Here is a 27,549-nt window from a genome sequence, read left to right as displayed (position 1 = left end):
GATATTAGGGATTTAACGCAATGCCTGTATCTGTTTAATGCTCTGTGTATCTGTGTTTGGATTTAAACATGGCTTAAACCCAAAGTCTTTTAAATGAAAAATGACCCCTACTAAAAACACTGACTGTTCCTCAACCTCAGCTGCATCACTCGAGTTTATAGGTGTTCTCAACTAGAGATATTCTCAAGACTTGATCCCGCTCATGCAGTTGTTATTGTTGTTACTGTTGGTACTGGTCTGAGATTGTTTTTTTTGTTTTTTTTAAAACAAATTTTGTTTGTTCTATTTTCCTAAATATATACATACTTGTATTATTTTGTTCAAAGCAACATAAGCAACAGAAGCAACATTTTGTCTTCCCAAAGACAAAATAACAGATTACACCGTTCAAAAGTTTACATCCCGCTGGCTCTTAATGTATCGTGTTGCTTTCTTGAGCATCAGTGAACGTTTGCACCTTTTGTAATAGTCGTGTACGAGTCCCTCAGTTGCCCTCAGTGTGGAAAGATAGATCTCAACATCATATAGCCGCTGCTGGAAAGGAGTCAGATATGCAGAAGATGCTGGAAAAGCAAAGAATGTGCATGACTTTCTGAAGAACAGTGGACAGTTTAGCTGTTCAGGACAAACAAGAGACTCATGAACAACTATCACAAAACTTAAACACAGTCGTTGATCATCCAGGTAACGACACACGGTATTAAGAATCAAGTGTGTGTAAACTTTTGAACTGATTCATTTGTGTAAATTCGGTTGTTACAGTGTCTTATGAGCTATATGTGAATGTCTGTTATGTGAAATAGTTTATTCAGGGCAGGACTAAATAAAATACTAAATGCAATTTATTTATGATGCCTCTTATTTTTTTTTAATTATTATCAATTTGCAGATTCTGCAAGGCGTGTGTATATTTATGACCTCAACCCTATAAAATATTTTTAACTAACCATTTTCCCTCTCTTTTTATTTTGATTTGATTTTTAAATTTTAAAAAAATTACAAACCAATATTATGTATTCCGTCAATATCAAGTGTCTTGACATTATCGCCATATTGTCCACCTCTACAGTGGATATTTACTAAGCATTTCTTCCCAACAGTATGGTTGAGAGCTAGCTTTGCTTGTTTTATTTAGTTTTTCTGCATCAGAAGTTAATGTTCTGCATTCCGCTAGTCTGCAGTTAATCCTGTTTACCTCCTGGGGCTCATGTAGCGACAGTGTCGCAGAGTTCAATCAGCCTGTTCGGTACACAGGAGGTCTCACTTAACCTGCTGGTTTCCACTGGGTTGCATCTGAATGCGTGAGCATGAGCAAGCAGTCATCCGGTGCAGTGAATCTGCTTAGAAATACAGTTGTTGTGCCTTGTTTAGAAAAGTCACTCAGCCTGACATCGGATTGTAGCAGCGCTTTGTGTTCTGGTTGACGTTTACTCGCTGACGTACTGAAAAGCGCATTGTTTAGAAAAAGTGTCGTTCTATTCTCGTCAAATTGCGAGTTGTCAGCTGAGAATAACCTCATTAGTAGGTGGATGATTACAGAGAGCTGGGCTCAGAAATCAAGTACTGAACGTCTCGTGTAACACTCTTCTGGGCTTCTTGTGGTCGTGTAATGGCAGGAGTGGACAAATAGGTGGCACTTGGGACAAACATATTTTGTGCCCGGGTGATTAGTTTTTTATTCATAGCCCAGAGGACAAGTAGGTTCAATAAACAGCAAGGGGGGGACCCTGCTTCATGCAAAACAATAACGTAGTTGCAAAAATATGACCGTAATAATCGGCCGCTTGAAAACACAAGCTGCTGGTGAAAATGAAAGGGAATACTTATTACGAAACATTGTAGGAGAATCTCTTTTCACATCCTGTGTGTGTTTGTGTATGTGTGTTTATGTATATGTGTGTGTGTGTGTGTGTGTATATGTATATTTATGAACACATGAGTGTATGTGTATATATACATTTGTTTATATATATATATATATATATATATATATATATATATATATATATATATATATATATATATATACACATATATATTTTATGTGTGTATATAATATACATATAATCTCACAAAAGATCAGTCCACTGTTTGTTCTTATTAACAACATTTCCAGACATATATTTGAGTAAGGTTGCTGGATAAAGTTTGTAGTAATTGTGATAAATGCATACGAGAAGATCAATCTCTGCGAGGAGAAGCGGTGTGCTGAATAAACGGAAAATAGACAGAAATGCATTTTATGCATTTTATTTATTTTGAAAATGTCAGCGGTTAGGTAACTGTCTGATTATGCGCTGTGACTAACTGTGACACTATAACAAGCCTAGCTGTATCTGTAACGTGCACTACTGAACCCCTGTCAGCCAAGGTGCCATCTGGATGACGGTGGAGCGATTTTAAAAAAATCTTTTATTAACGTGTATTATTTGGCATGTGCGGATGACAAACAGTCTTTTCAGAATCAGGAGCAGTTATGTGATGAAACCACGCAAAAATAAAGTGCAGCGCAAAGCTGTCATATAAATCAACTGCTGGAACAACGTGATCTCATGGTTTAACCTATCCAGAGAAAGTCAAGGCACCAGACAGGCTTGAGTAATATCTTTCATATGCGATGCGAAAAGAGAACACCACAGCAGATAGCGAAAACCTTCGGCAATGACTTGCTTGACGATGATGCGTCTACACAGAGCTCCCAAGTCCTCTCTTTAGGAATTGAATTTGTTTGTTTATTTGTTTGTTAAGTCTGTATTAATGGTGTTAATGCGTTTAACTTACTGTGTCATTCAGTTATGTTAGCTAGCACTTTATAGCCTAGTCAGTGCGCAACCAAAACATAGGACAGGGCAAGTACACTGGTTCTTCCATTTGCTCAATAGACTAGCTAAAGAATGTAGGATTTGTCCACACTTGAATGTACTTTGACTTTATATTATCTCTATATTGTATTGTGTTGTGTTAAATGAGTTGCCTTTCTTACTGTCTTGCAGGCCTAAAAAGAAAAAAAAATCCCCGCAGGAGGCAGAGGGAACCTCGGGTCTGGAGAAAAAGAAGAGAAAGTCCGAAGCAAAAAATAAGGTACTTCAACAGGATAGCAGTGAACTAGACATAGAGACATAGCCTCGAAATACTGAGCTGCTGGTAATGGTCTTAAAAAAACAATCCATAAAGATTATACCGTCTCGAGTCTCTTGCCATGGAGCCCCCACAGTGCGTAAGTGATTTAGTCCGTCTGCTAATGAGTGTCTAGAATTGATTTGTGCAAGGGTTTTGTCCAGTTCTTTTCCAAATGACTCGGTTGACGGATATTCTGCCGACCGTTTTACAGGAAGGGCCAATTTGATGAACAAATTAAACGGTCATTAAGCATTTGATTGAAGCTGGAGCACAATGTATAGTCTATTTAACAAAAAAAAAAGGAAAAAAAAAAAGAAATGCTCCCCCCACAGCTTGACTTTAATAAAGACCTGCATTGACCTTGACTCTTTGAAAAGACTAATACAAATCTATGATTTCCTGTGCTGAAGTAGGGTCATATACCAGCACCTGCCAGCACACTCTCTTCATCTGTCCTTGCAGGCTTTAGTTTGAACACATTCAAAAATGATTCAGACAAGTGGATGATTAGCGAAGGATTATAAATAGCAGAATGGCACTTCACATGTGATGCGCGCAGCGAGGGGGGGAGGGAGTATTCAGACACTTTTGATTTTGTTATTTAATATGCTTCCAGTGCATGACTTTGTACTTATAAACATAAACAAAAAGTACGTATTTATAAGCATAAACGAAGATACAGTTGTGCCCAAAGGTTTGCATACCCCTTGCAGAATATGCTAAATCTTAATACTGTTAACAAAATAAGGATCATAAAAGGGATCATAAAAATCCCATGTTGTTGTTTATTTAGTACTGTCCTGAATTAGCTATTCAGGACAGTAAGCGATTTAACTTCTGCTTTAACGCTTGTGGACAATGTTGTTGTGTGTGTATAGCATAGTCCACTATTACATTGACTACCTTTTGCATAATTTGCACAGTGTTTGCAGGATAACAGTGGGCAGAACACCGTTTTTTCTGAAAAAATACAGAAAATTTAACCTTGGTAAATGGTCTGCACTTATATAGCGCTTTTATCCAAAGCACTTTAAACTGTGTTTCATTCACCCATTCACACACACATCAATGGTAGCAGAGCTGCCATGCAAGGCACTAACTTGCCATCGGGAGCAACTTGGGGTTCACTGTCTTGCCCAAGGACAGTTCGGCATGTGGAGTCATGTGGGCCGGGAACCGAACCGCCAACCCTACGATTAGTGGACAACCCGCTCTACCACCTGAGCCACAGCCGCCCTGTTAATCCAACTAATCGAGTAATCGAAGAAATGATCTACAGATTAATCGATTATGAAAATAATTGTTCGTTGCAGCCCTAATATTATGGAAGCCATTGTACTTGCAGTGATGAAGGTTTTTGCTATGGCTCTGTAGCTTTTCCCCTTTTGTTTTTCAATATAGTATCTGAATCCTTCTTCCTATCAGTTTTGTATTTCAAATATTTGTTATGTTCATGTATACATACATTTTTGTTCATATTTATATGTACAAAGTAAATTCGAAGCGAGTACATGTACTGGAAGTATATTAAATAACAAAAACACTAGCGTGTGTGGTACTGGTTTGAAGCACCAGAACAGTGCAGAAGGAGCACGTTTCCTGCTTCCTGTCTGAGGCGGGGGAAATGAACTGTTCTCGTCTCCTCCTCAGTCCAGCTGTATCACTCTGCTTCTGTCTTCTTTTTCCTTTTGGTTTGTTGTATGAGAAATGCATCTTGTGACCCTAAATGCAAATGATTTCTCCTTTCCATTATAGTTGGCAAATAATTCAGTATTCAAAGTTGTACAGATGTCTGTCATGTATTACAGATAACTGCCGTTTCCTTACATCACTTCATCAGCAAACATATATTTTGCATAAAATCATTCAGATGGAAATCTGTGGATGGCATTCCTGCATCTCCTGATGAAGCTTTGGTACAAAAAATCCATGCACCCTGTATTCTTAAAGATGTAGCACTTCAGTACCTACATTCGATCTTTATTCATCAAGTCGTGTCAATCAAGCTGTCAGGTGTCAGCATAAAAAAAAATGCATGTGATATTTTAGCATCCTTTTCCTTATACAGTTACTGCACATTTTTGCCATTTTGTTTGAGGTTCCTTCCTGTGTTTGTGTTCCGAATGGAAACCTTCCAAACCTATATTGATCATTTATAGAAGCTTTGATTAAATTGAATTTTTAATTAAATCTGATTTAATTAATCTCCATAATCTGACCTATTGGCTCTTGAATGAATAAAAATCAACCCATAAATAGAGGTCACATATCCAAAGGTGGAAAACAGTTATGTGGGGGGTTTTTTTCTCTTTCCTATAGCTGTTGAGGCATATTTTCCATATTTTCTTATTTACTTAATTAAATTATTTAAAGCCTCACTTTTTGCCTTCTCAATTTACTTTTTTTTTAGATTCTGGATAACTGTAGCTTGCTGAATACTTTTCTTTTATTGGCGGTCGACACACCTGTGTAAGTTAGGGCATGTTTTGTGTAAATGAGATGTTTACGAGGACTAATAGGGCTGTACTGTATGCGTATGATGTAACTAGGGCCTAGAGAGCAGTGGGAATTGCTCTCAAATCACTGCTAGTTTTGATGTTCCGTGAGCTCACATCTACCTATCTTGTTCCTACACAGCTTTGATGAATAAGGGCTGCGCTCAGGTTGTGGCCCGTTTGTGTCTCTTTCCCTCCCCAAGTGTCACAGTTAAAAATTTTGAACTTTGCGATCACTCGTTTTAAGACACTGTGGGCTGTGGATGTCTTCAATCTTTCAGAAGGTGAAGAAGGAGGAGAAAGAGGAGCGTCCTGTCACAGCGAAGAAGAAGACGAAGGAGGAGATCGAGGCAGCCAGGGCCCTCAAGATCAAGAAGAAGGAGGAAGAGGAGCAGCAGCGTTGGCGTTGGTAAAGTGTCTGTGTGTAATGTGTGTCAGAGTTTGTTTCTGGTCTCGGCAATTAAAACACTTTCTGTTATTCAAGGTGGGAGGAGGAGAAATATAAAGACGGTGTCAAGTGGAGGTTTCTAGAGCACAAGGGCCCGTATTTCCCTCCTAAGTACCAGCCGCTCCCAGACAACGTGAAGTTCTACTATGATGGTACATTTTGTTTTTGTTCATTTTTTTTCTTTTCTTCGTTTATTTGCTTTCACACCGAGATCGCACAGGTTTGGAAGGACTTTCACCCTGCACTATTGCGAAAGTGGCCAGGACAACTAGAATATCCGGTGAAGATGCAGGGCTTCGTATTTTAGTATCCGAATACTCCAAACGAGCAGCAAATGAGCCAGTCGACATATGAATCTGGAATGATTGACAGTTACGTAGGTGTTTTGAGTTCTGTGATATTAACTGACACTCTCTGGAAGCATTCTCTAGAAGTAACGTTCTTGTCTCAACATGATTTTCTCAGCTGTTTCCTCACTTTCTGTCGAGGTGACTGGAGAATGTTTCGAGTCCATTCATGTGAAAGAAAATCTTTGAATATATCAGTTCACATTAGACTAGTATATAGTTAAGTAAGGAATAATACATGACATGTCGTGTGGTTATAAGAAAACAATCCACCCAAAAGTGAATTATTTTTGTATAACAGCATGGCCTGGAGTGTGTTATTCTTCTTAGATCACAGCAGTTTGCCATTGATTACAGTGTTTAATTTATTAATTATCCACGTCTCTCTCTCTCTCTCTCTCTCTCTCTCTCTCTCTCTCTCTCTCAAAAGAAACCCCCCCCAAAAAAACCTGTAGCTGGGCATTTTACCTAGAAAACTTTGCAAAGCACTGTGACCGTTACAAAGCGATGATACCCAAGACTCCTTCCCGTACATGTGAAATAAATGCCTCCTAACAAAAACCTCACCACACCAGGAATGATGCATGTTCTTTAATCCATTTATTAATTTACTAACATTATAATAAACCTATGTTTATCATGTTACATCTGGAACTACTGTCCAAGAAATAATGCACATCTTCTGACCAATCAGACTCCGATATTCAAATGCCCTGTGGTGTAATATCAGTATACTGTATCTATTTTGGATACACTGACATTTCTTCCTTAGAAAATGACTTAATAAAACAGCTGACTGATAAAAAGCAAAAGATTTTGACCCAAAAGAAAAAGAAAGGTCTACAACAAGGTGTCAAATTGAACACCTTATTTATTTATTTATTTATTTTAACATGTTCAGTTTGAGCAGAAGCAGTTCACCAGCGTAAATGTCGGTCATGTGAAAACATTTCATGGTTTCTATGCAGAACGTTAGAAAATAGATGTTTAAAAAGACTGACGTATTGTTATGTTTATGTTTAAGAGAAGTAAACAAGTGATCAGTAATGAGTAATACTGTATATTGCATAGTATGCATAGTAATATATTAAAAATGTAATCTTTTTGTTAAAAAAAAAAAAGTTTTTACTTTGTTACACCATTTTTGACTTTTATCTGAAGATGTGTCATGAGGAAGTGCAATTTTTGTTAGATTTGTCATTTCCTTCCATCTCTTGCTCTTGCTGAGCATAGAGCCCTTTCTGAGGTTTGCCCTGTCCATCGTCTGGGTCAGCTGGTCTCTGCAGACTTGCTCCCTCTGTTAATATCCACTCTGTCATGGACAATAAAAAGCTCCCTTTAAAGCATATGGTCAGTCCGGAGGGCAAAGCATCTGGTCTGTGCTGTAACTGAGAACGTGCTGCCCTTTTTTTTTTATTTATTTTTTATTTATTTATTTATTTTTTTGGTGGTGTTTTGCTTATTCTTGTCACAGGACCAGCTCCCAAGAATGCATTTAAACACGTGTTTGGTTTGTCCACATATTACCCTTTCTCCTTGTCTTTTACCCCTGAGGGCAATGCAACTTGGGGCTGTGCAATATGGACAAAAAAAATGCTATCATGATTTTTTTTTTTTTTTTTTGACGATTTTAATCACGATTTTGGCAAAATATTTCCTTGCTTAAACATTTTACATTCATAAACGCACGTCATGTCTGGAATACTCTATGCTGATTGGTCGATAGCACCATCTATTTCTTAACCACTGCACATCAGAGGTATTCTATGCTACTTCAATCGCTATTGTCTACTATATCAATGTCCCTTAATTTTTTTATTTTTTATTTTTTTTAAAGATTAATTCAATTCTAGGTCACCTTAATACGCAGGATAATATACAGTCATTGCAAAATAAATCATTCGGCATGAGAAAAGACACGATCTGGGTTCATTTTGCAATATTTTTAAGGAAACTGGAATTAAATGAATAAAATGGGAATAAATTATTGCTACAATATGCACTTATAAATTCCTAATGTACTTCTAAATGTAGATTTAAAAAAAACAACTTACCAATTGCAAGCTGCAGTCCATGCCCAAAGCATTGTAATCTTGTCCATTTGTTCAAAGTGGCAGCCTTCACTATATTCGAGTAATTATCTGTGGTGATTGACACTTGCTGCCCAGGAAGCCAAAGCATCTCTCGAACCCTGAGACCGATTTTCTCCCATGTGGTCTTCAGGAAAGTATGCCGTTTGCAAGCGTCGACTTTTCATTTCAAAATCCTCACTGATAATGTGCACCGTTAAACTTGTATAAGGCTCCGATGTTCTGTTTCAACACATATATTTGAAGTGGTTGCACAGTATTTCACGTGTTTTATTCACTCACTGATTCAACACCGGCCTTGCATTCGGTACACGTTTCAGAGATGGCAGCTCGTGAAAAATAACGTTGCTATGGCAGTCGGTATCTCTCAAGTGTCTATCATTTCTTGGAAGCCGTCTTTACTGACTGTGCACAGGCACCATGTCGTTGCATAAATGATACATGATTGCATCGGTTATTTCTTTGTGCCTTTTTGAGCTCCTCTCATATGGTGTGCACGTCGCAAAAGCCTGTGGTTTTGTTTGATTTTTGTTCACCTGGTCTGGAGTGCTTTGGGACGTGCTTTTGTTTATGTCGAGGGACTTTCGTCGCCATGCATTGCTCGTATAGTTCTTTATGGCATTGTCTCAGGTGTTGGAACAGAGTTGTGGTGTTACCCTGTTTTGTCGCAACAATAGTTTAACAGGTCTTGCAAATTACGTGGGTCTGTAACACATCATCTCTCCTGTATCCAAAATATGTATATTTTTTCAGCACCAAGTCATTATTCTGTCCTGAATTCATCCTCCCTGTTTCTGTGCTTTCCTGCATAGTCGTTAACCCTAGGCACTCTGCATTTGATTGGTGAACACCTTTTGCACACTGAGCGGGAGGTAAATGATAAATGGTCTGCACTTGTATAGTGCTTTTATCCAAAGCGAATTACACTGTGTCTCATTCACCCCTACACACACACACACACCAATGGTAGCAGAGCTGCCATGCAAGGCACTATCTTGCCATCAGGAGCAACTTGGGGTTCTGTGCCTTGCCCAAGGATACTTCGGTATGTGGAGTCATGTGGGCCAGGAATCGAACCACCAAGCCTACGATTAATGGACAACCCGTTCTACCACCTGAGCCACAGCCGCCCATGATGGAAACAGAGGGTGGTTGGAATAGAATCGGCGCTTTTCCGCAGGTTCAAAATCGTAATTTTATTTCGATGCTGATTAATCGCGCAGCACTAATGCAAATAACAACAAATAGCATATTACTCACAAGATGCATAACATAGATAACTCTACACTCCCTGTGTTTGTGCCAGACTACTACAAAATAAATGAGAGCGAATGTAATGGAGACTGCTTTTTACTGCTGTGAAAATATTGTGCATTTCACTTAAAGGAACATAAAACTTAATATGTTGTTCTGTTGCTGTTGAATTCAGAAGTGCATTAGGTATATAAAGAAGAACCATTTTGCTGGCCTTGCTTCCACTCTAGAATTATTTTTTATATATCAAATGGAGGCCCACTTAAACGCCTAATCACTTGCACTTAGTAAAGCGTCAGCAATGATTTTGAATGATTTGACCTCATCGTATTTGTTGTTCCATCTTGTTAAGCTTGACGTCTTCGTGTATTTGTTCTCTAGGCAAGCCTGTAAAGCTGAGCTTGGCTGCTGAGGAAGTGGCGTTGTTCTTTGCACAGATGCTGGATCACGAGTACACCACTAAAGATGTGTTTCGTGACAACTTCTTCAAAGACTGGAGGAAGGTATGTGAAGATGATGTGCTCCTGTTCATATGGACTGGTCGTTGTGTACTGTGATCGTGAGGCACACGCGAGTGCTGAGCTTTAGAGCATTCCTAAACACCCTGGAAAATGTACACATGTATAAGCTAGGTATGGTTAACCTGGAAAATGTACACATGAACAAAATGGCTTGGAGTTATTAGCGCATTAGTTTGGGCCTTGTCCTTTTGCATACTGTGTGTTTTGTACAAATATAAAATTAAAGGTTAGTGAGGGTCACGGTCTAGATCAGTGGTCACCAACCCTCTTCCTTGAGATCTGCCTTCCTGCAGGTTTCATCTCCAGCCAAATTCTAACACACCTGTTGTAGTTGATCGGGAGCTTCTTAAGGCGATGATTGGATGGTCAGGTGGGCACGATTATGGTTGGAGCTAAAGTTGTCAGGAAGGTAGATCTCCAGGAACAGGGTTGGTGAATTCTAGTCTACCCAGGTTTGAACAAGTCATTCAATTTTGTAATTCTACAGCATGCAAAAACATCCTATACAACTGTATGCTTCCAACTTTTTTGGCAACAATTTGGGGAAGAAACGCACACTGTGTGTTGTGGTGGTTAGGTGTCCACATATTTTTGGCCACAGTGTGTATTTGTCTCTTAGATAAGTTGAGCATACATTGATAGGTTGTAATTCATATTAATGAACTCAAAACATTGTCCATTATCCTTGACAAAAAGTGTGGGCACCCACACAAGTCATCTACTCAAGAGCATAAGAGATGGGGGAAGGGGGTGCCGTTTTATTGGGGGGGGGGCGGGGGGGGGAACTTCTCTTTTGGCATATTTTTAAGTGATAATATGTAAAAGTGCATCATACAAGCTTACTACTCTGTTCATCTTTTTTTATTCATAGTTTATTTTCAAGTAGACTCAGTAGGCTAGCAGTCACCAGTGCTTTTCTTCTCTCAGTCCAGAATCAGAGAAAGAAAGAGCACTACTGCTTATTGACTTTCTCAGAATAAATTTATTTTTTTGGTATGTATATTTAAACAAATTGCACCTGACAATGGCGTGACTCTTGACCTTGACGCTGTAACTTTAGTGCTCACTGCTCATTAAGTCGCACTGCCTGCTGCAACACGTATCGCCTTTTAGTTGGATTAACTACTGATGACGTGACCTTTTCAGAATCTGAACATGTAGGTGTGTGGAAAAGCTTACAAGACTAAATAAAGAGCATTGCAAACCTGACCTATAACACTCAGTAACCTTACTGTTACACATGTCATGAAAAACTAAAGGTGATAGCCAGACTATATATATCCACACTGGTGGACTCTCCTCTTCGGTTCACCCTACAGGTTTCAAGTCAGGTAACTGGGATGGCCATGGCAGGACCTTGATTTTGTGGTCAGAAACCCCATTTTTGTGTTGATATTGATGTATGTTTTGGATCATTGTCCTACTGGATCCAAACACAGCCCATTTTAAGTTTTTTTTTTTTCTCTTACTCATGGGTGGACAAATTAGAGGCAGTCAGGTTTTCATTGAGTATATGTTGATATTTGATAAAATCCATGATGCCATGTGTCTTAACAAAATGTCCAGGTCCTCTGCAGAAAAACAGCCCCAAAACATTAAAGAGCCACCACCATATTTAACTGTGGGCATGAGGTACTTTTCCATATGGCTGCCTCTCTGTGTGCACCAAAACCACCTCTGGTGTTTATTGCCAAAAAGCTCTATTTTGGTTTCATCTGACCATAAAACCCGATCCCATTTGAAGTTCCAGTAGTGTCTGGCAAACTGAAGATGCTCGAGTTTGTTTTTGGATGAGAGTAGAGGCTTTTTTCTTGAAACTCATCCAAACAACTTGTGGTGATGTAGGTAGCTTCGGATTGTAGTTTTGGAGACTTTCTGACCCCAAAACACAACTAACTTCTGCAATTCTCCAGCTGTGATCCTTGGAGATATTTTGGCCACTCGAACCATCCACTTCAGTGTGTTGAGACAACATAGACACACGTCCTCTTCCAGGTTGATTCATAACATTTCCAGTTGACTGGAACTTCTTAATTATTGCCCTGATGGTGGAAATGGGCATTTTCAATGCTTTTGCTATTTTCTTATAGACACTTACCATTTTGTGAAGCTCAACAACCTTTTGCCGCACATCACAGCTATATTCCTTGGTCTTACCCATTGTTATGAATGACTAAGGGAATCTGTCCTATGTATCACCTTATATTTATATCCCTATATATTTAAGTCATGGTTGAACAATTTCCTGTTTGTAGTCACCCAGGTGTACTAAAAAATGTAAAATAATCAATGGGAATATATTTCAAATATTTTTCTCATATGAATTCATAGGGGTGCCAATAATTATTGCACAAATATATTTAAGAAAGATATATATATTTTGGATAGACCTGTGTTGTTTTCAATTGTTTAATATCCCTGAGAGCAGGTGACATTAAAAGGTCAAAAGGTGTGTGTGTGTGTGTGTGTGTGTGTGTGTGTGTAAAATATATAATATAAAATAATTGTGTCTCACCATACTTTTATTACATTGCTAGCTATCGTTCTTAGCCTGCTTAATTAGGTTTTTGGGTAACCAAAACATGAATCTGTGCGGTACATTGGACTTGTGGACTCGCTAATGACTTGTCCACCATCGTTACCAATTTTGTATTTATTTATTTATTGCTTTACCGGTTGAATCCTTATGAGAATAATTTTCTGCAAATCTTTGCCTTTTCTACATAGTTTGAAAATCTGACCAGATTACATACTTTTGGTCTTTATATAATTTCCAAACTATCTTTTAAATCAGAGCTTTGGTCATATTAAAGCTGAGTAGTTTTCAAAGAAAACCTTATCAGGCGGGTTTCAGAATCGGCCGACACTCAAGGTTTCAGAACTGGTATCAGTATCGGTGCTGTTGTGCAATCTCTATTTATAATCATTCCTTTTCAAATGAAATGCTAAATGCAACAGTTTGTGAGCACACCTATATAATCGTGATACATATTTGTCTATCATAGAAATGCATTAGAGGATGGTGATATGATATTTTTGTCATATCACACACTTCTAATGTGTATAATATTTTTCATATAGGGGTGTAGTAGCGAGCATGCTTTATCATGGCTACCGTCCAGCGGTTTACTTGATTTTTAAATAAAACCGAGTTAAAGAGTGATGATGCCAAACTTCTGTCCTAAAAAAGGTGTTTTTCAAGAGACGGACCTTCCCAGGGAAGTTAAAGCTGCTTATACCTTTGTGCACTTTAGCTAAATGAAATCAATCTGGTTCCAGCAGCAGACAAACATTAAACAGGATCAAGAAGAAAGTCAATTCATTCGCGTTAAGCTGCAGATACAATAGAGATTCGGGATTGGAACAAGCTGCAGTATCGCATTTGAAGTAGTACAGCGTTAATGATTACACATTTTTCCATTAATCTCTTTATATGTATGGCCAACCAAGAAAGATTATTGAACTTCACTTTTATTTCCTTCGTTCTGCAGTTTTTTTTTTTTTTATCACTTCAGATAGATTCTTTTGCAGTTCAAAGCCGTCTTCGGAAGTTTTTTTTTCTCTTCTTTTTTCTCTTTCCCTGGTCAGATATGCGCGGCTGAGCGAGAAGAGATGGATGATAGATCGTTCACTTGGAGGGGGACCCGAGCAGGGCCTGGAGCCTATCGTGCAGAATTAATTTCGTGCTGCTTAGCACTCAATGCTCTTGAAAATGCGATTTGTATAAAGGCATTGATATGCTAATCCAGACAACTCGCTTAGCCCCCCCCCCCCATAGGAACAAATCCAATTTAACTTTTTTTATTATAACATCGAAGCCTTGCCTCGCCTCAGTGAGCACAGTCTCCGCCCACTGCCCGGTGCCATTCGAAGAGAGTGAGCGAGGAATTGAAGGATTGAAAGGGAAGAGATTGATATACATGCACCTGATATCATTGCGTAACCTGACCTGAAGAATGATGTAAGAACCATGAAGAACCACTCGGCACTACAGGCTTGTGATGTTCACTGTTTAAACATTACTTATTAGCACCATCTTATAGATCCTACAGTTTTACCAATGGACATGCCGGGTTTTTTTTTTTGTTTGTTTTTTTTTTTTTAAATGAGTGCTATTTTGTTCAATAATTCTTGATTAAAAATAATTCCATGCCATGACTTGGGTGCAACTGCTGATGAATTTAATCTCTCTCAACACGCGTGCGGTTCACCACGGTAGCTTTTTGAACACTGTGGCTTCTGCGGTGCTGAGCAAACAGTAATGAGGAAGCAGAAGGTTAAGTGGAAGTGTACACTAGAGAGTGTGCACAGATAGGGGTGATGTGTCGATGTGTTTTAGTGCTCTCGCTAATTAGCTCACATTAACAGCCCATTTGCACTAATGGGCTGCACAAGAACTCGGCTTACGCAGCTTAGATATTCTGTGTACTCTATACGCCAGGGTTATTTGAGTCAGATTTGTTGAGTTTCAATAAATTCTTGCCTCCAAATGCACAGGTAAGCAATCATCATGACTGAATGGTGACAAATGATATCTCTTACTCATGGGTGGACAAATCAGTAGCCAGGGACAAGATGATTTTTTTTTTCTCCCTCTGAGACACGTGAAAGCAGTCAACATCATCTTTTCAAACTGCTGCTCATACTGCACCAAAGGGCAGTGTGATGCACTTGGAGGGAAGCACTTATACACCCCATTCCACATGCATGAACCCACAGATGCGCATTATTGGCTAGTGTCGCTGTGATTGACAGGTGAGAGAGAGTATGCCACCCCTCATACCCTGAGAGCACGGACTCTCTTGGTCTCCCGGTATTACTGGGATGCGACCTGGCGCTAGTCCCAATGCTTTTCTGTTGCACCACTCCGGAGAGGGCTATATACATTGTTTTGACATATTTGGTCAATCAAACAATTGATCCTCTTGATACACGCTATCAAATGACACATTATGTTGTGGTAATGTTCACAATTTAAATGGAAAAAAAAAACCCAGATCCATCACATGGAAAAAGTAAGTACACCCCTACATTTATCACACCTTCAAATCCATAAAATTAGAATCACGTGTTCAAGATTGAGTATCAGTGATTAGAACCTGTTTAGGGAGTGCAGGTGGAACCTGCAGGTCTTATTTATACCCCTCTCATAGCCTCTCATAGTGGTGTTCCCTTTGCTATTGAGGTGTGTGGTGTCATCATGCCAAGATCTAAAGAGTTCTGTAAGGCCTTCACAAACGAGGTTGTGGATGCCTACGAGTCTGGCAAGGCATTGAAAAAGATCTCCAAATTATTTGAAAATTATTTTACAGTTGTGCCCAAAGTTTGCATACCGCTTTCAGAATCTGCTAAATCTTAATACTGTTAACAAAATAAGAGGGATAATAAAAATCCCATGTTGTGGTTTATTTAGTCCTGTCCTGATTAAGCTATTTCACATAACAGATGTTTACATATAGTCCACAAGACAAGATAATAGCTCAATTTATAAAAATTACCCTGTTCAAAAGTTTACATACGCTTGATTCTTAATACTGTGTGTCGTCACCTGCATGATCAACGACTGTGTTTAAATTTTGTGATAGTTATTCATGAATCCCTTGTTTGTCCTGAACAGTTCAACTGCCCACTGTTCTTCAGAAAAATCCTCCAGGTCCTGCACATTCTTTGCTTTTCCAGCATCTTCTGCATATTTGACCCCTTTCCAGCAGCGGCTATATGATGTTGAGATCCGCCTTTTCACACTGAGGATAACTGAGGGACTCGTACACGACTATTACAAAAGGTGCAAACGTTCACTGATGCTCAAGAAGGTAACACGATACATTAAGAAGCGGGGGGGTAAACTTTTGAACAGGATGATCGGTGTAAATAGGTAGTACTTTGTCTTCTGGGAAACATGTAACTATCTTATTTAGTATCTGAAAGGCAGTGCTAAATGAAAAAAAAGATCTTTGAACAAAATAACAATTTATATATATATATATATATATATATTTAATAATAATATTATATATATATAAATAAAATGTGTGTGTGTGTACACACATCATCAGTCTGGAAAATAAGAGGTTGAGATTTATTACACTTCTGTCCATTCGACTTTTTATCATTCTATTTTGTAGTTTTTTCCTGAATCACCAGAGAGAGTAAATGAATAAATTATTTTGCCGTTAGCAAAATAATTGCGGTAAAACGCATGTGATTGGATGAACCGCAACAGATGATCTTCTACAGAAGCTGAGCTTATTTATGGTTAATAAAATATTCACCTTTATTTTGTGTTTTTTTTTCCCCTTCATATATTGATGACTCTATACACGCATGCACTTTATTTTCTAATCGAATGATTTATTCAAATTGCTCAATACATTGCCACTGAGGTCACGCTGTGATTATGTCAAAGCCGATTCATTTGTTGTAACAGCTCTTTGAGCTGCTGCATGTGTCAAAAAGGCCAAACTCTTTGCAGTCCATTTCACTCCTCGTCCTCTGCGCCTCCATCACTCTCCGGCTTATGTATGAGCTGCCCCAGGGGTGCCATCGGGGTGTGCGTGCGTGTGTTTGTGTGTGACCAAGTGTGTACACGAGCGAAATGGACAGAATGAGGTGGTGGTAGAGAGGAATGGGGTCATTCTTTTGAGAGAATAAAATTGAAATTGCATGTACGCGGCCCCCTGGCGCCTGCCCCGGGAAGGGAGATTACAGTGATTCACTGTTAGGGTGACATTTAACAACGTGGAAAACGAAACATTGGTATATATAATACAACCAGCATGACGTTAAATTGTCCCCAGAGCCATGACCTTCCCCGCTGTTCAAACATTTCTGCCCTTCTTTTTCCCCTGCCCTCCTATGCTCTAGAACATGAGTGCTCATTAACGATGAGGCAGGTCAGTGCACTCATTTTCTCAGGTGGTTCAGCTTTGCGTGAGATGTGCGTTCCATTGACCCCGTATTACTTTACACTGAAGCATGTGCATATTGTAGTCCTCTTTGATTTGATATAGACAATGTTATGCCTATGATGCAGTTCACTTTTCTATGATACCCTTGTTTCTTTTAGGTGTTAGATCTGAGGCTGTATCTCATTGTCGGAGTCATTGAATGGTCGGTGTGTGTGTGTGTGTGTGTGTGTGTGTGTGTGTGTGTGTGTGTGTGTGTGCGTGCGTGCGTGCAGGAGATGACTCTGGAGGAAAGGATGCTGATCACTGACCTCAATAAGTGTGACTTTGGAGAGTTGCATGCCATGCACAAGGAGAAAGTGGAGGCAAGGAAGAACATGAGCAAAGAAGACAAGCTGGTGTGTACTCCAGCATCCAGAACCATCGGAACGTTTTGTAAACGGACCGAATTGTCAGACGAGACAAATGTCAGTTGTTTATTCTTAACGTTGTCAAACAATGAGCATTGCTAGTTTTAAAGTTGTTCGCTACGGTGGTGCTTGAAAGTTTGTGAACCCTTTAGAATTTTGTAGATTTCTGCATAAATATAACCTAACACATCATCAGATTTTCACACAAGTCCTAAAAGTAGACAAAGAGAACCCAATTAAACAAACAGTCCTGGCCTAGATGCAGCAAAACAGTACGTTTTCAAAATACCTCTTAAAAAAGAATGGGTAGATGGAAAAGAAGAATTTTAATAACTCGATCCAGTTCCTTCTCCAGGGGGAGGGTGTGAACTTCACGGTAATCCTGTAGTGCTGTAAACACGTGACATTGCAAACCGTGCTGGCGCTCCAAGCATGTTTAAATACACAGAACTACATAGCTTTGCTGACCAGAATTAAACTAAACCACACTCTTTCAAAACTGTCAAAATTTCAAGTTACTCTAAGACTCTTATTCTTTTACACATCAGGTTATTAAACAGGCCAATCAGAAGATTCTGGAGGAGTATGGCTACTGTATGTTGGACCACCATCGGGAACGCATTGGCAACTTTAAGATTGAGCCTCCAGCGCTGTTCCGAGGCAGAGGAGAACATCCTAAACAGGGCATGCTGAAAAAGAGGATTCAGCCGGAGGACGTTATCATCAACTGCAGCCGGTAACAGCACACAGGCTCAGAGGAATCAGCTGCACGGTGATGGAAGATCTTGTGCTAATCTCTGCTTGTGCTAAAAAACCTTGGCCTTGTATATTCTGGCACAAGTTTCTTGAGAATAGTACTGTGTGCTTACTCTGGCATGTTTTTAAGGATGCTTCTCCATATTATTTTGAGCGTATATGTGTGGTAGCCTGGGAAAAACCCTTGAAATGATGAACCTTTTGACATTTTCTACTATATAGTTAGGAAAACCTGAGGCTCTGAACTGAAGTGTGTTAATCTTTTACATGTTTCTCAATCACAAGTGAAGTTGCAGAATTTTTCAATCTGGAGACCCCGCCTACATCTACGTTTATGCTGCCTTCTCGTGCTATCGGAACTATCCTGCCTCCCACGTCTGAAGTGGTAATTACGAGTATCTTGTGTTCGCATGCTTTGTTGTCAGAGAGAACATGAAACAAGGACGATGTCAGGTTCTTTCATACATATTTCTTTTTTCTTTCATTTTTATTTTGACTGTATAACACATTACTCTGTTAGGTAGCTTGCTGACGATAATGGAATTTTGGTCAAATACAAGCTTTTTTTCACTACAACATGTATACAATGGTTGCTTATTGCATACATATATATATATATATATGTGTGTGTGTGTGTGTATATGTATGTATGTATGTATATGTAACGCATTTAGAAAAATGAACAAAACCTGTCATTCAGTACAGACAGTGTACCTCTCCTCCACCATGTTGAAAGTTTAGGACATCCTCCCACCATAATTACGACTTGAGCGGCCATTCATGTACAACTTCCTAGTGGGAAACTCGTATTTACGATAATTCCGATAGCATCTGAAGGCAGCATTATAACCTAATCTGTTTAAGGAAAAACACTTGGTTTTCACTTAGATCATCAGCATCAGTCTGTGTCTTGTATCACTCGTGGCTTTTAAACACAAGCTTTATCATCTTCATCGTTATCTCTGTCCACGCTAACATCAGTGGGAAGATACTCACTGATTTAATTCAATCAGCTCTGTTCTGTTGGCTAGATTTATTTTTATTAATCACTTTTTATTAGGTCATTTTCAAGTTTTTGGTGTTCAGTGTACAGCTCACGTCACTGGCACGTAACTATCCAATAATCTGATGAACTCATGAGAAAATCACACTTAGCTGGCAAAAGTTTACACATCTTTAGGCATGATAACTGTTCTTACCACTGCGTTTGTTAAACTGGGTGTTTACATGTTTGCAGGCAGACAGCCAAGGAAGTAGTCCATATAACCTGTGTAAACTAATTTCCATGTCATTTTGGTGAAATATTTTTGTGTGTTCTTAAAAATAGACATTAGATAGATGGCCTGATATCTTTGATATCTGATATCCTGATAGATGACCATGTTATCTTTTCTTGTAGTTCATGATGAAGATGTAAAGTTCAGCCAAGTTTGTTAACGAAGGAGATCTGCATGCGCAGGTTTCTTCACACTAATCCTCAAATAAACGTGAACTTGTCGAGGTATATTTATTGTGATTTCTGAACTGCCCTACAGTGATTCACGGATCCCAGAGCCCCCTGCTGGTCACAGCTGGAAGGAGGTCCGACATGACAACACGGTGACCTGGTTGGCCAGCTGGACTGAGAACGTCCAGGGTTCCTGCAAATACATCATGCTCAACGCAAACTCCAAACTCAAGGTCTAATCTCCCCCGCTTCCTCTTGATGATTTTCTTTCTCCATCCGCCGCCTCTCGCTTGTTATTTCCCTAAGCATGTCAATCTGTATTTGCCTCCCTTGGTTAATAGATTAGTTGTGATGACATTTAGCTGTAGTGCCGGGCGCTGGTTAATCAAAATAGAGCAGCGAGCGAAGTGTTTTCTGCGGCAATGTGCGTTTCATCCCGTCCCCCTCGCCACATGCTTCATCTTGTCATTTGTCTCGCTCCATTCGCTGCCTTTCTCACACACAATCAAATCAGGATGCAAAAGCAATCAATTCCATCATTACTCAATTACCCACATGTCACAATAAGCGAGGTTATTCCCACAGGAATGCAGATTTAGAATGAGTTACGAGCTGCACCTTCTCCTCTCCTTTCTTCCATTACTGCAGCTCTGCCTCACTGACTACGACGACTTTATTTTTCTCTCTTGCTTTTTTTTGTGTCTCTTTTGCACATACATAAATGTAAGTTTATCAGTGTTACTGTTGCAACAGGTAATGTGTAGAGGGCAGCAGGGTTGTCAGACAATTCAATTCCTGCAAGTCACAGGCTTAAAGCACAAGCTGAACTCTGACGCAGTGGTGGAAATCAACCGACAAAGACATAAAGCTGAAGTAAACACAAGCGGAAACCTTACAAATGTCACGGTGGTGAGCATGTGTAGAAACTTCTATAACTGTAGGAAGGTCTAGCTCTGACTAAGTGCAGTCACTGCAGCGCTTTATGAAGGCTGTGTGAAAGCAGCAATTTGACTAAAATATCATATCCTGATACTTAAAAACATTTCTCCGATACGTGATGCATCATGAAATGTACGTTTGCTAACAAAGTGCCAGCAAAACACCAGTGCTTTTTTTTTTTTTTTGTATAAATTAGTTAAAAGAAATCTTTAATAATTGTTATTTATTCAGAAATGTTCAACGATCAATGAACAATAATATTTTACAAATGGAAAGATTCTGTACAAAATTTTAATTGCATTTTTAAAAAAATTAGATAGGATAATAAATGAGATCTAAAAGTGCGCTGTGATAATTCTATCCTGATATCAATATTTTTTTTTATAACAAATGTAAAAATTTTGTGAAAACAATTTAATTATAATTGTCATTTTGTGGAGAAAAAAAACAGCTATGACCATGCCCGCGATATTTAAAAGGGTATTGTGAAATTTATTTTATTTTTCAATGTACATTTTACAAATTCAAAGATTCAGTACAAAATTTTAACATAAAATCAGCTGAATTTGTCTTTTATTTATATATATATATATATATATATATATAAGATATCACTCAATCTATGATATCTCAAAAAAGAATGTTGCATGGTGTTTCAGGGAGAGAAGGACTGGGAGAAATACGAAGTGGCTCGCAAGCTGAAGACGTGTGTGGATGCGATCCGAGCCCAGTACCAGGAAGATCTGAAGTCCAAACATATGGGCACACGGCAGAGAGCTGTAGCCCTCTATTTCATCGACAAGGTCAGCGTGCGCGCGTGGGTGTGGATATTGGAGTGTATTGTGCAATATTCACATAGACAGTTCATCCACAGTTCATTTAATCACCAACTCTTGTTCACTATGAATGTCACTTTCCTGAGCTTATTGAACATTTCAGGTCCAACCAATTAGGAATTCAATCTTTTTTTTTTTGCAATCAGGGAACACACAAACCACACAGTTGGCAGCACAGTTTTGAATTCATGTATTTATAAATCAATTTGCTGAGCACTTTATTAGGAACACTATACTAATACTGGGTAAGGCCTCCCTTTGCTTTCAAAGCAGCTTCAGATCTCCATGTCATGGATTCCACAAGATGTTGGAAACATTCCTTTGAAATTCTGGTCCATGTTGATATGATTGCATTACGCAATTCCTGCATATTTTTCAGGTGCACTTTCATGCTGCAAATCTCCCGTTCTACCACATCCCAAAGGGAAGGCCACTGAAGAACATTGAACTCATTGTCATGTTCATGAATCCAGTCTGAGACTTTGTGACGTGGTGCATTATCATACAGGAAGTAGCTATTAGGAGATGGGAAATTGTGCCCATGAAGGGATGTACATGTTCAGCAACAATACTCAAAATAGTCTGTCCAAATCAAGCAAATTAAGTTTGATTAGGCAGCATACAACTGCAGTGCCTAAAGTATACTATATGGCCAAAAGTATGTGGACACCGGACCGTCGCACTCGTATGTGCACTCGTTGAGCATCCCAGTCCAGATTTTTGCTGTTCTAATAGCCCCAACTATTCTTGGAAGGCTTTATGATAGATTTTGGAGCATGACTGGATTTGGATTTGTGCTCATTCAGCCACGAGAGCATTAGTGAGGTAGGTCAGTCACTGATGTCAGGCGAGGAGGTGTGGCACAGGTGTGGCTTTCCATTTCTTCCAGTCCAACCTTGATAAAACATGCCTTCGTGGAGCTCACTTTGCGCACAGGGGTCTTGTCATGTTGGAACACGTTTGGATCCCTTAGAGCTCTCCAGTAAAGAAAATTTGTAATGCTGCAACATACAAAGACGTCCTTTACAGTCGTGTGCTTGCCACTTTGTGGCAACGGTTTAGGGAAGTGTATGATGATCGAGTGTCCACAAACTTTTGGCCACATTGTGTATCTAGCATTATGGAACCTGTCTTGTAGAAGCTACTGTTTCAAGTGTGTGTGTGTGTGTGTGTGTGTGTGTGTGTGTGTGTGTGTGTGTGTGTGTGTGTGTTTTCGTCTGTGTGTGCACATACAGCTGGCTCTGAGAGCAGGTAATGAAAAGGAAGAGGGGGAGACGGCGGATACAGTGGGTTGCTGCTCCCTGCGTGTCGAGCACATTACCTTACACGACACACTCGATGGAGAGAAATGTGTGGTGGAGTTCGACTTCCTGGGTAAAGATTGCATCCGTTACTACAACAAGGTTCCTGTCTCGAAAAGGGTAAGAGGTCTCGTGCATAATCATTTTGCTGAGAGAGCACAATCAATAGTTGTTTAGCTACTCTGGTCCATACCGTCTCACACTGCGAGTCAGCTGGAGGTCCAGTGTAGAAAGCATATTAAAATATTGTTATATAAAGCAGCTTGAGACAAGGCTCTTTTGCTGTAATAATATATATGGTAATTATTGTTTTGTTTCTTATATGGTAATGCAAGAAGCCACACTAATTTAGGGAAGGAGGGGGGAATGTTTGCTTCTGCTGAGCACTGTTTGAGAACACTAACTTTCATTATTTAAATGAGAACATTTAAACGAAAAGTCATCAGGTGAGAAATAATTAGTACCCTGCATATTTAGCAGGTTTATTCAGAGCGAACAAGAGTTGTTGAAAATGTCAGATATAATTGAGAGGAGACGTAATTTGCAGCCGCCCCATATTTCCTCGATCACGATGAATAAGAATCGGCGCTCCTGACCGTGGCATCTGGCGCCAGCGGATTCTACGACGGTGTCGTATTAGTTTATTCCGTCTATCAGCGTGTGTAATGATACGCTGGCGGATGAACTCTGTCATCAGGAAAGCTGTGTGCGCGTGTATGTGTGGCTGCTGTGGCATGGCCCGATTGTGTATGGAGTGTATGGTAAGTGTCATAATGATGTGTGAAGCTGGCTGAGAGATACACCACCCACTATTAGGAGACTGACAGGTCCATGAACCAGTCAATCACCGCTGCACTACGTTCCATCAGCGAGCGAAGTAGATCCTGCCAAAAGTCCCTCACTGCCTGACAGCTCTGTCTGCTAGATGGCATTTTTATTTTTTACTTTTTCCCTGCACATGGTTTATTAATTAGTATTGTACATATTTTACCCGTTAGCGAGAATGGAAAAGGAGGAGTTCTCAATTACATTTGACATTTCCATAAGGTTCTGTTTTCTTCAACTCTTCCTGAATAGACTGTCTTTGTGAGTGGTGAATGTTTGATAAACATATTTATTTTCATCTGTGTCACTCAGGTTTTCAAAAACCTCAAGCTTTTTATGCAAAACAAGCAAGACGGAGACGACCTGTTTGATCGGTTAAACGTGAGTATAAAGCTCCCTCTGTTTTTTCCTCCTTTCATAATTCCTCTGCCTTTTCTGCAGTGCCAAGACGCTTTAGGTGTCAGATCTGAAGTGGATTCTGTGTTAAACCAGACGAAAGTGCGTATTAGCATATTATCTTTTGAAGTCCGGTCTGAATATATGCTCTGAGACCTGTAGAGAAGGAAACTGAACAAAGGAGAGAACGGTGGAGAAGCAAGCCCGCTTGGTAATTGTAAGTGTGAGTACAGGGACATGGTAATTTTGCTCTGTGCTGCTCTTCGGCACTGGAAAGCAAAGCCTCAATTCTCTGCCCTCTGCCATGCAGCTCTGCAGAGATTAGTGCAAATCATATTACACGCTATTTGTGTGGGATCGGGCAAATACCTGAATCTAACATAGTTCGTGACCAAGATATGTAACACTCCGCTCTTCTTGTGCTACCATGCCACAAGTGTGTATGGGTTTTTTTTTTTTGTTTGTTTGTTTTTTCGCCCTCGTACTACAGTGCAGTTTCGATTCTCTATTTCTGCAAATTTCAAATGAATATCACCCAAGGGTGCATAAGAGTGCTCTCACACTTTGCGTATTCCAATGGGAAGTGGATTGAAAGCTGGCTGCTTTTTTTTTTTCCCCCCCTCCTTAAAAAAAGGTGGGGGGGGGGGGTGCTTTCTTTCTTTTGTCACCGAGCCACTCTGGTCATGGCTCAAAGGGCAAGCAAGTAAAACCAACATGGAGGAATGAGTGCTGGTAGAAAAATGAGCCGTGTTAGTAAATGCATACACCAATCAACCATAACATTAAAACCACTGACAAGTGAAGTGAAGTACATTTTGATTATCTCGTTACAATGGCACCTGTCAAGGGGTGGGATATGTTAGTCTGCAAGTGAACAGTCAGTTCTTGAAGTTGATGTGTTGGAAGCGGGAAAGCTGGGCAAGTGTATGGATCTGAGCTACTTTGATAAGGGTCAAATTGTGATGGCTAGACGACTGGGTCAGAGCATCTCCAAAACAGCAGGTCTTGAAGGGTGTTCCCAGTATGCAGTGGTTCAGAACACTGAACAAAAGTGTCAGAACACACAGTGCATCGCAGCTTGCTGCATATGGGACTATATAGCTGCAGACTTGTCAGTGCACCCATACTGACCCTTGTCCACTGCTGAAAGCACCTGCAATGGGTATGTGAGCATTAGAACTGGACCATGGAGCAATGGAAGATGGTGGCCTCGTCTGATGAATCACGTTTTCTTTTACATCATAGTGCAAAGAAAGTGCGTGAGAGTCACTTACCTGGGGAACACTAGGATGCACTATGGGAAGAAAGAAAGCAAGCCAACAGAGGCAGTGTGATGCTCTGGGCAATGTTCTACTGGGAAACCTTGGGTCCTGGCATTCATGCGGATGTTACTTCATGGCAACGGTATTCCCTAATGGCAGTGGCCTCTTTCAGCAGGATAATGCACCCCGTCACACTGCAAAAAGTGTTCAGGAATTGTTTGAGGACCATGACAACAGTTCTAGGTGTTGAGTTGGCCTTCAAATTCCCCAGATCTCAATCCGATCAAGCATCTGTGGGATGTGGTGGAAAAACCAAGTCCCATCCATGGAGGCCCAACCTCGCAACTTACAGGACTTAAAGGATCCTCTGTGAACATATTGGTGCCAGATACTACAGCACATCTTCAGAGGTCTTGTGGAGTCCATGCCTCGACGGGTCACAGCTGTTTTGTTGCCACAAGGGGGACCTACACGATATTAAGCATATCTACATTAATTGCTAGTCTCTCCATTATTTAGCGCTCGCAGAAATGAAAACTCCACAATATTGACAGGTTTGGGCCAAGACACGTCACGTGGCGTCATCACAATGCGCATTCAGCGAAAGACAATTTCATGCAATTGCAATTTCACCAACGCAAGTAGTTTTCTGGCAAAAAGTCACAAATTGCATCACAAATTTTGTGAAAAAGCCCCAGGAAAATCGAGCATTTTTGGCCGTAACAATCACAAAAAAAACCTCTGCAAAGACCTGTAGAGACTGTATAGACTTGTGTTGAATGAAGTAGGGTTGCAGTGGAAAAGAGCAGGTTTGGCTTCACTTCTGTAGAGCTGTAAGTAACATTCATTTCATTGCGCAAATCCCTCGTTGTCGAACTGATGTATACTAATACAACTATCATATCAATAAGATCAATACTTGTACCAGGTCACTTGTATCGTAGAAATATGCTGTAGTATCACATCTTGGTAGCACAGCTTGTAGTCTGTTTTGCTTTGATTGCCATTATTAAGCATGAAATACGTCCAGCAGAATTTCCGATAAGAAATTTTGGTGCGGGAATGATGAAGTTTACCAGACAAACTGGAAAAAATTTGGTCATCTCATTCGGGTGTTTATTTTGCACTGTAACATTTTGGATGAGGCATAATATATAATAATAATGACAAATATAATTATATAACATAATATATTTGATATAATAATAATAATAATAGTAATAATAATAATAATAACAAAGCAATCAGGTCACGTGAAAGGTTTATTTATTACATTTTCTTTTCCACACTATTCAAAATAACAAACGGCAGTTGTGGAATTTATCTAATAAGACAAACATTCAAAACAATCTCAGGGCACAGCAAAACATGAAACTGCAGTTTGCAACATATGTTTTCGTTTACAAAGAAACATTGAAGTAACACATTGTATAATTTCGCACGCTAATTTATTTCTCTTCATTTTAAGGACTATTTTTGGTGATTTATTTTTTTTTCATGGCACAGAAGCGTTCTGCTGCCGAAGTGAAATCAAATGTGTCCAGTGTTTTTCTCCAGCTTGAGATGCGCATCAGCCTGTTGACCTTCTCCTGAAGGCGGCTACGCAAGGCTGTTTTAATGCGATTCTGCAGTGCGAAGCCTCTCCCTACAGGCACGCTAGAGACGTGAATGATGCAGGTTAGGTTTGCCAACGTGGCCCACTCGGGATACGACTCACTGTAGTCCGAAGAGTTCAGCCTCCGTTGCAGTGAAGTTTGTCTAACGTAGGTCTGCTTCGTGTTCGTATTTTTACCAGACATTGTGTCTACCAATTTTTGATTAGGAATTTTTAATGGTTAAAAACTGGTATTTATGTATGAGTAAATAAGCATGGTAGCCGACTGATACCTGATACCATCATCATATCAGTGTATCCTTAAATAATATAAATCGCAATTAAATTGCAAACACGTTGTTGTTATTCTGCCATTCTTTCCGCCCACACCGAAACGGAGAATACAAGATTAAAATAGAAAAATTCCTTTCTCAAGGGCATTTTGGAAAAGCTTCCTTTTTAGTAATCCGAAATAGCTGTAGTGAAAAAGGTTGAAAGAGAACGATCATGGCGCAGGCGTGTGGGTCACAGGCTTCAGGCAGTCATCTAGTGCAAAAGATTTACAACCAACCATTAACATGACAAGTTTATTTAAGATGGTTA

The 27,549-nt window shown here is 39.6% G+C and overlaps 1 protein-coding gene across 1 annotated transcript in view; it reads left to right on the top strand.

The window, feature by feature from the left end:
• The window catches only part of zgc:173742 (DNA topoisomerase I, mitochondrial), a 59,287-nt gene that overhangs the window by 19,166 nt on the left and 12,572 nt on the right, over positions 1-27,549 (top strand). Inside the window, exons 6-15 of the mRNA XM_053622842.1 lie at positions 2,994-3,081; positions 5,897-6,024; positions 6,100-6,215; positions 10,136-10,257; positions 17,456-17,578; positions 18,139-18,326; positions 19,882-20,026; positions 21,392-21,535; positions 22,804-22,989; positions 24,007-24,075. Coding sequence (XP_053478817.1) covers positions 2,994-3,081; positions 5,897-6,024; positions 6,100-6,215; positions 10,136-10,257; positions 17,456-17,578; positions 18,139-18,326; positions 19,882-20,026; positions 21,392-21,535; positions 22,804-22,989; positions 24,007-24,075 — 1,309 coding nt within the window. The remainder of the gene's footprint in view (positions 1-2,993; positions 3,082-5,896; positions 6,025-6,099; positions 6,216-10,135; positions 10,258-17,455; positions 17,579-18,138; positions 18,327-19,881; positions 20,027-21,391; positions 21,536-22,803; positions 22,990-24,006; positions 24,076-27,549) is intronic.

This window comes from Ictalurus furcatus, chromosome 4 (genome assembly GCF_023375685.1).
Source record: "Ictalurus furcatus strain D&B chromosome 4, Billie_1.0, whole genome shotgun sequence".
Classification (NCBI taxonomy): domain Eukaryota; kingdom Metazoa; phylum Chordata; class Actinopteri; order Siluriformes; family Ictaluridae; genus Ictalurus; species Ictalurus furcatus.
The sequence above is the reverse complement of the archived record's forward strand: the minus strand, read 5'-3'. Positions and strand labels throughout refer to the sequence as shown.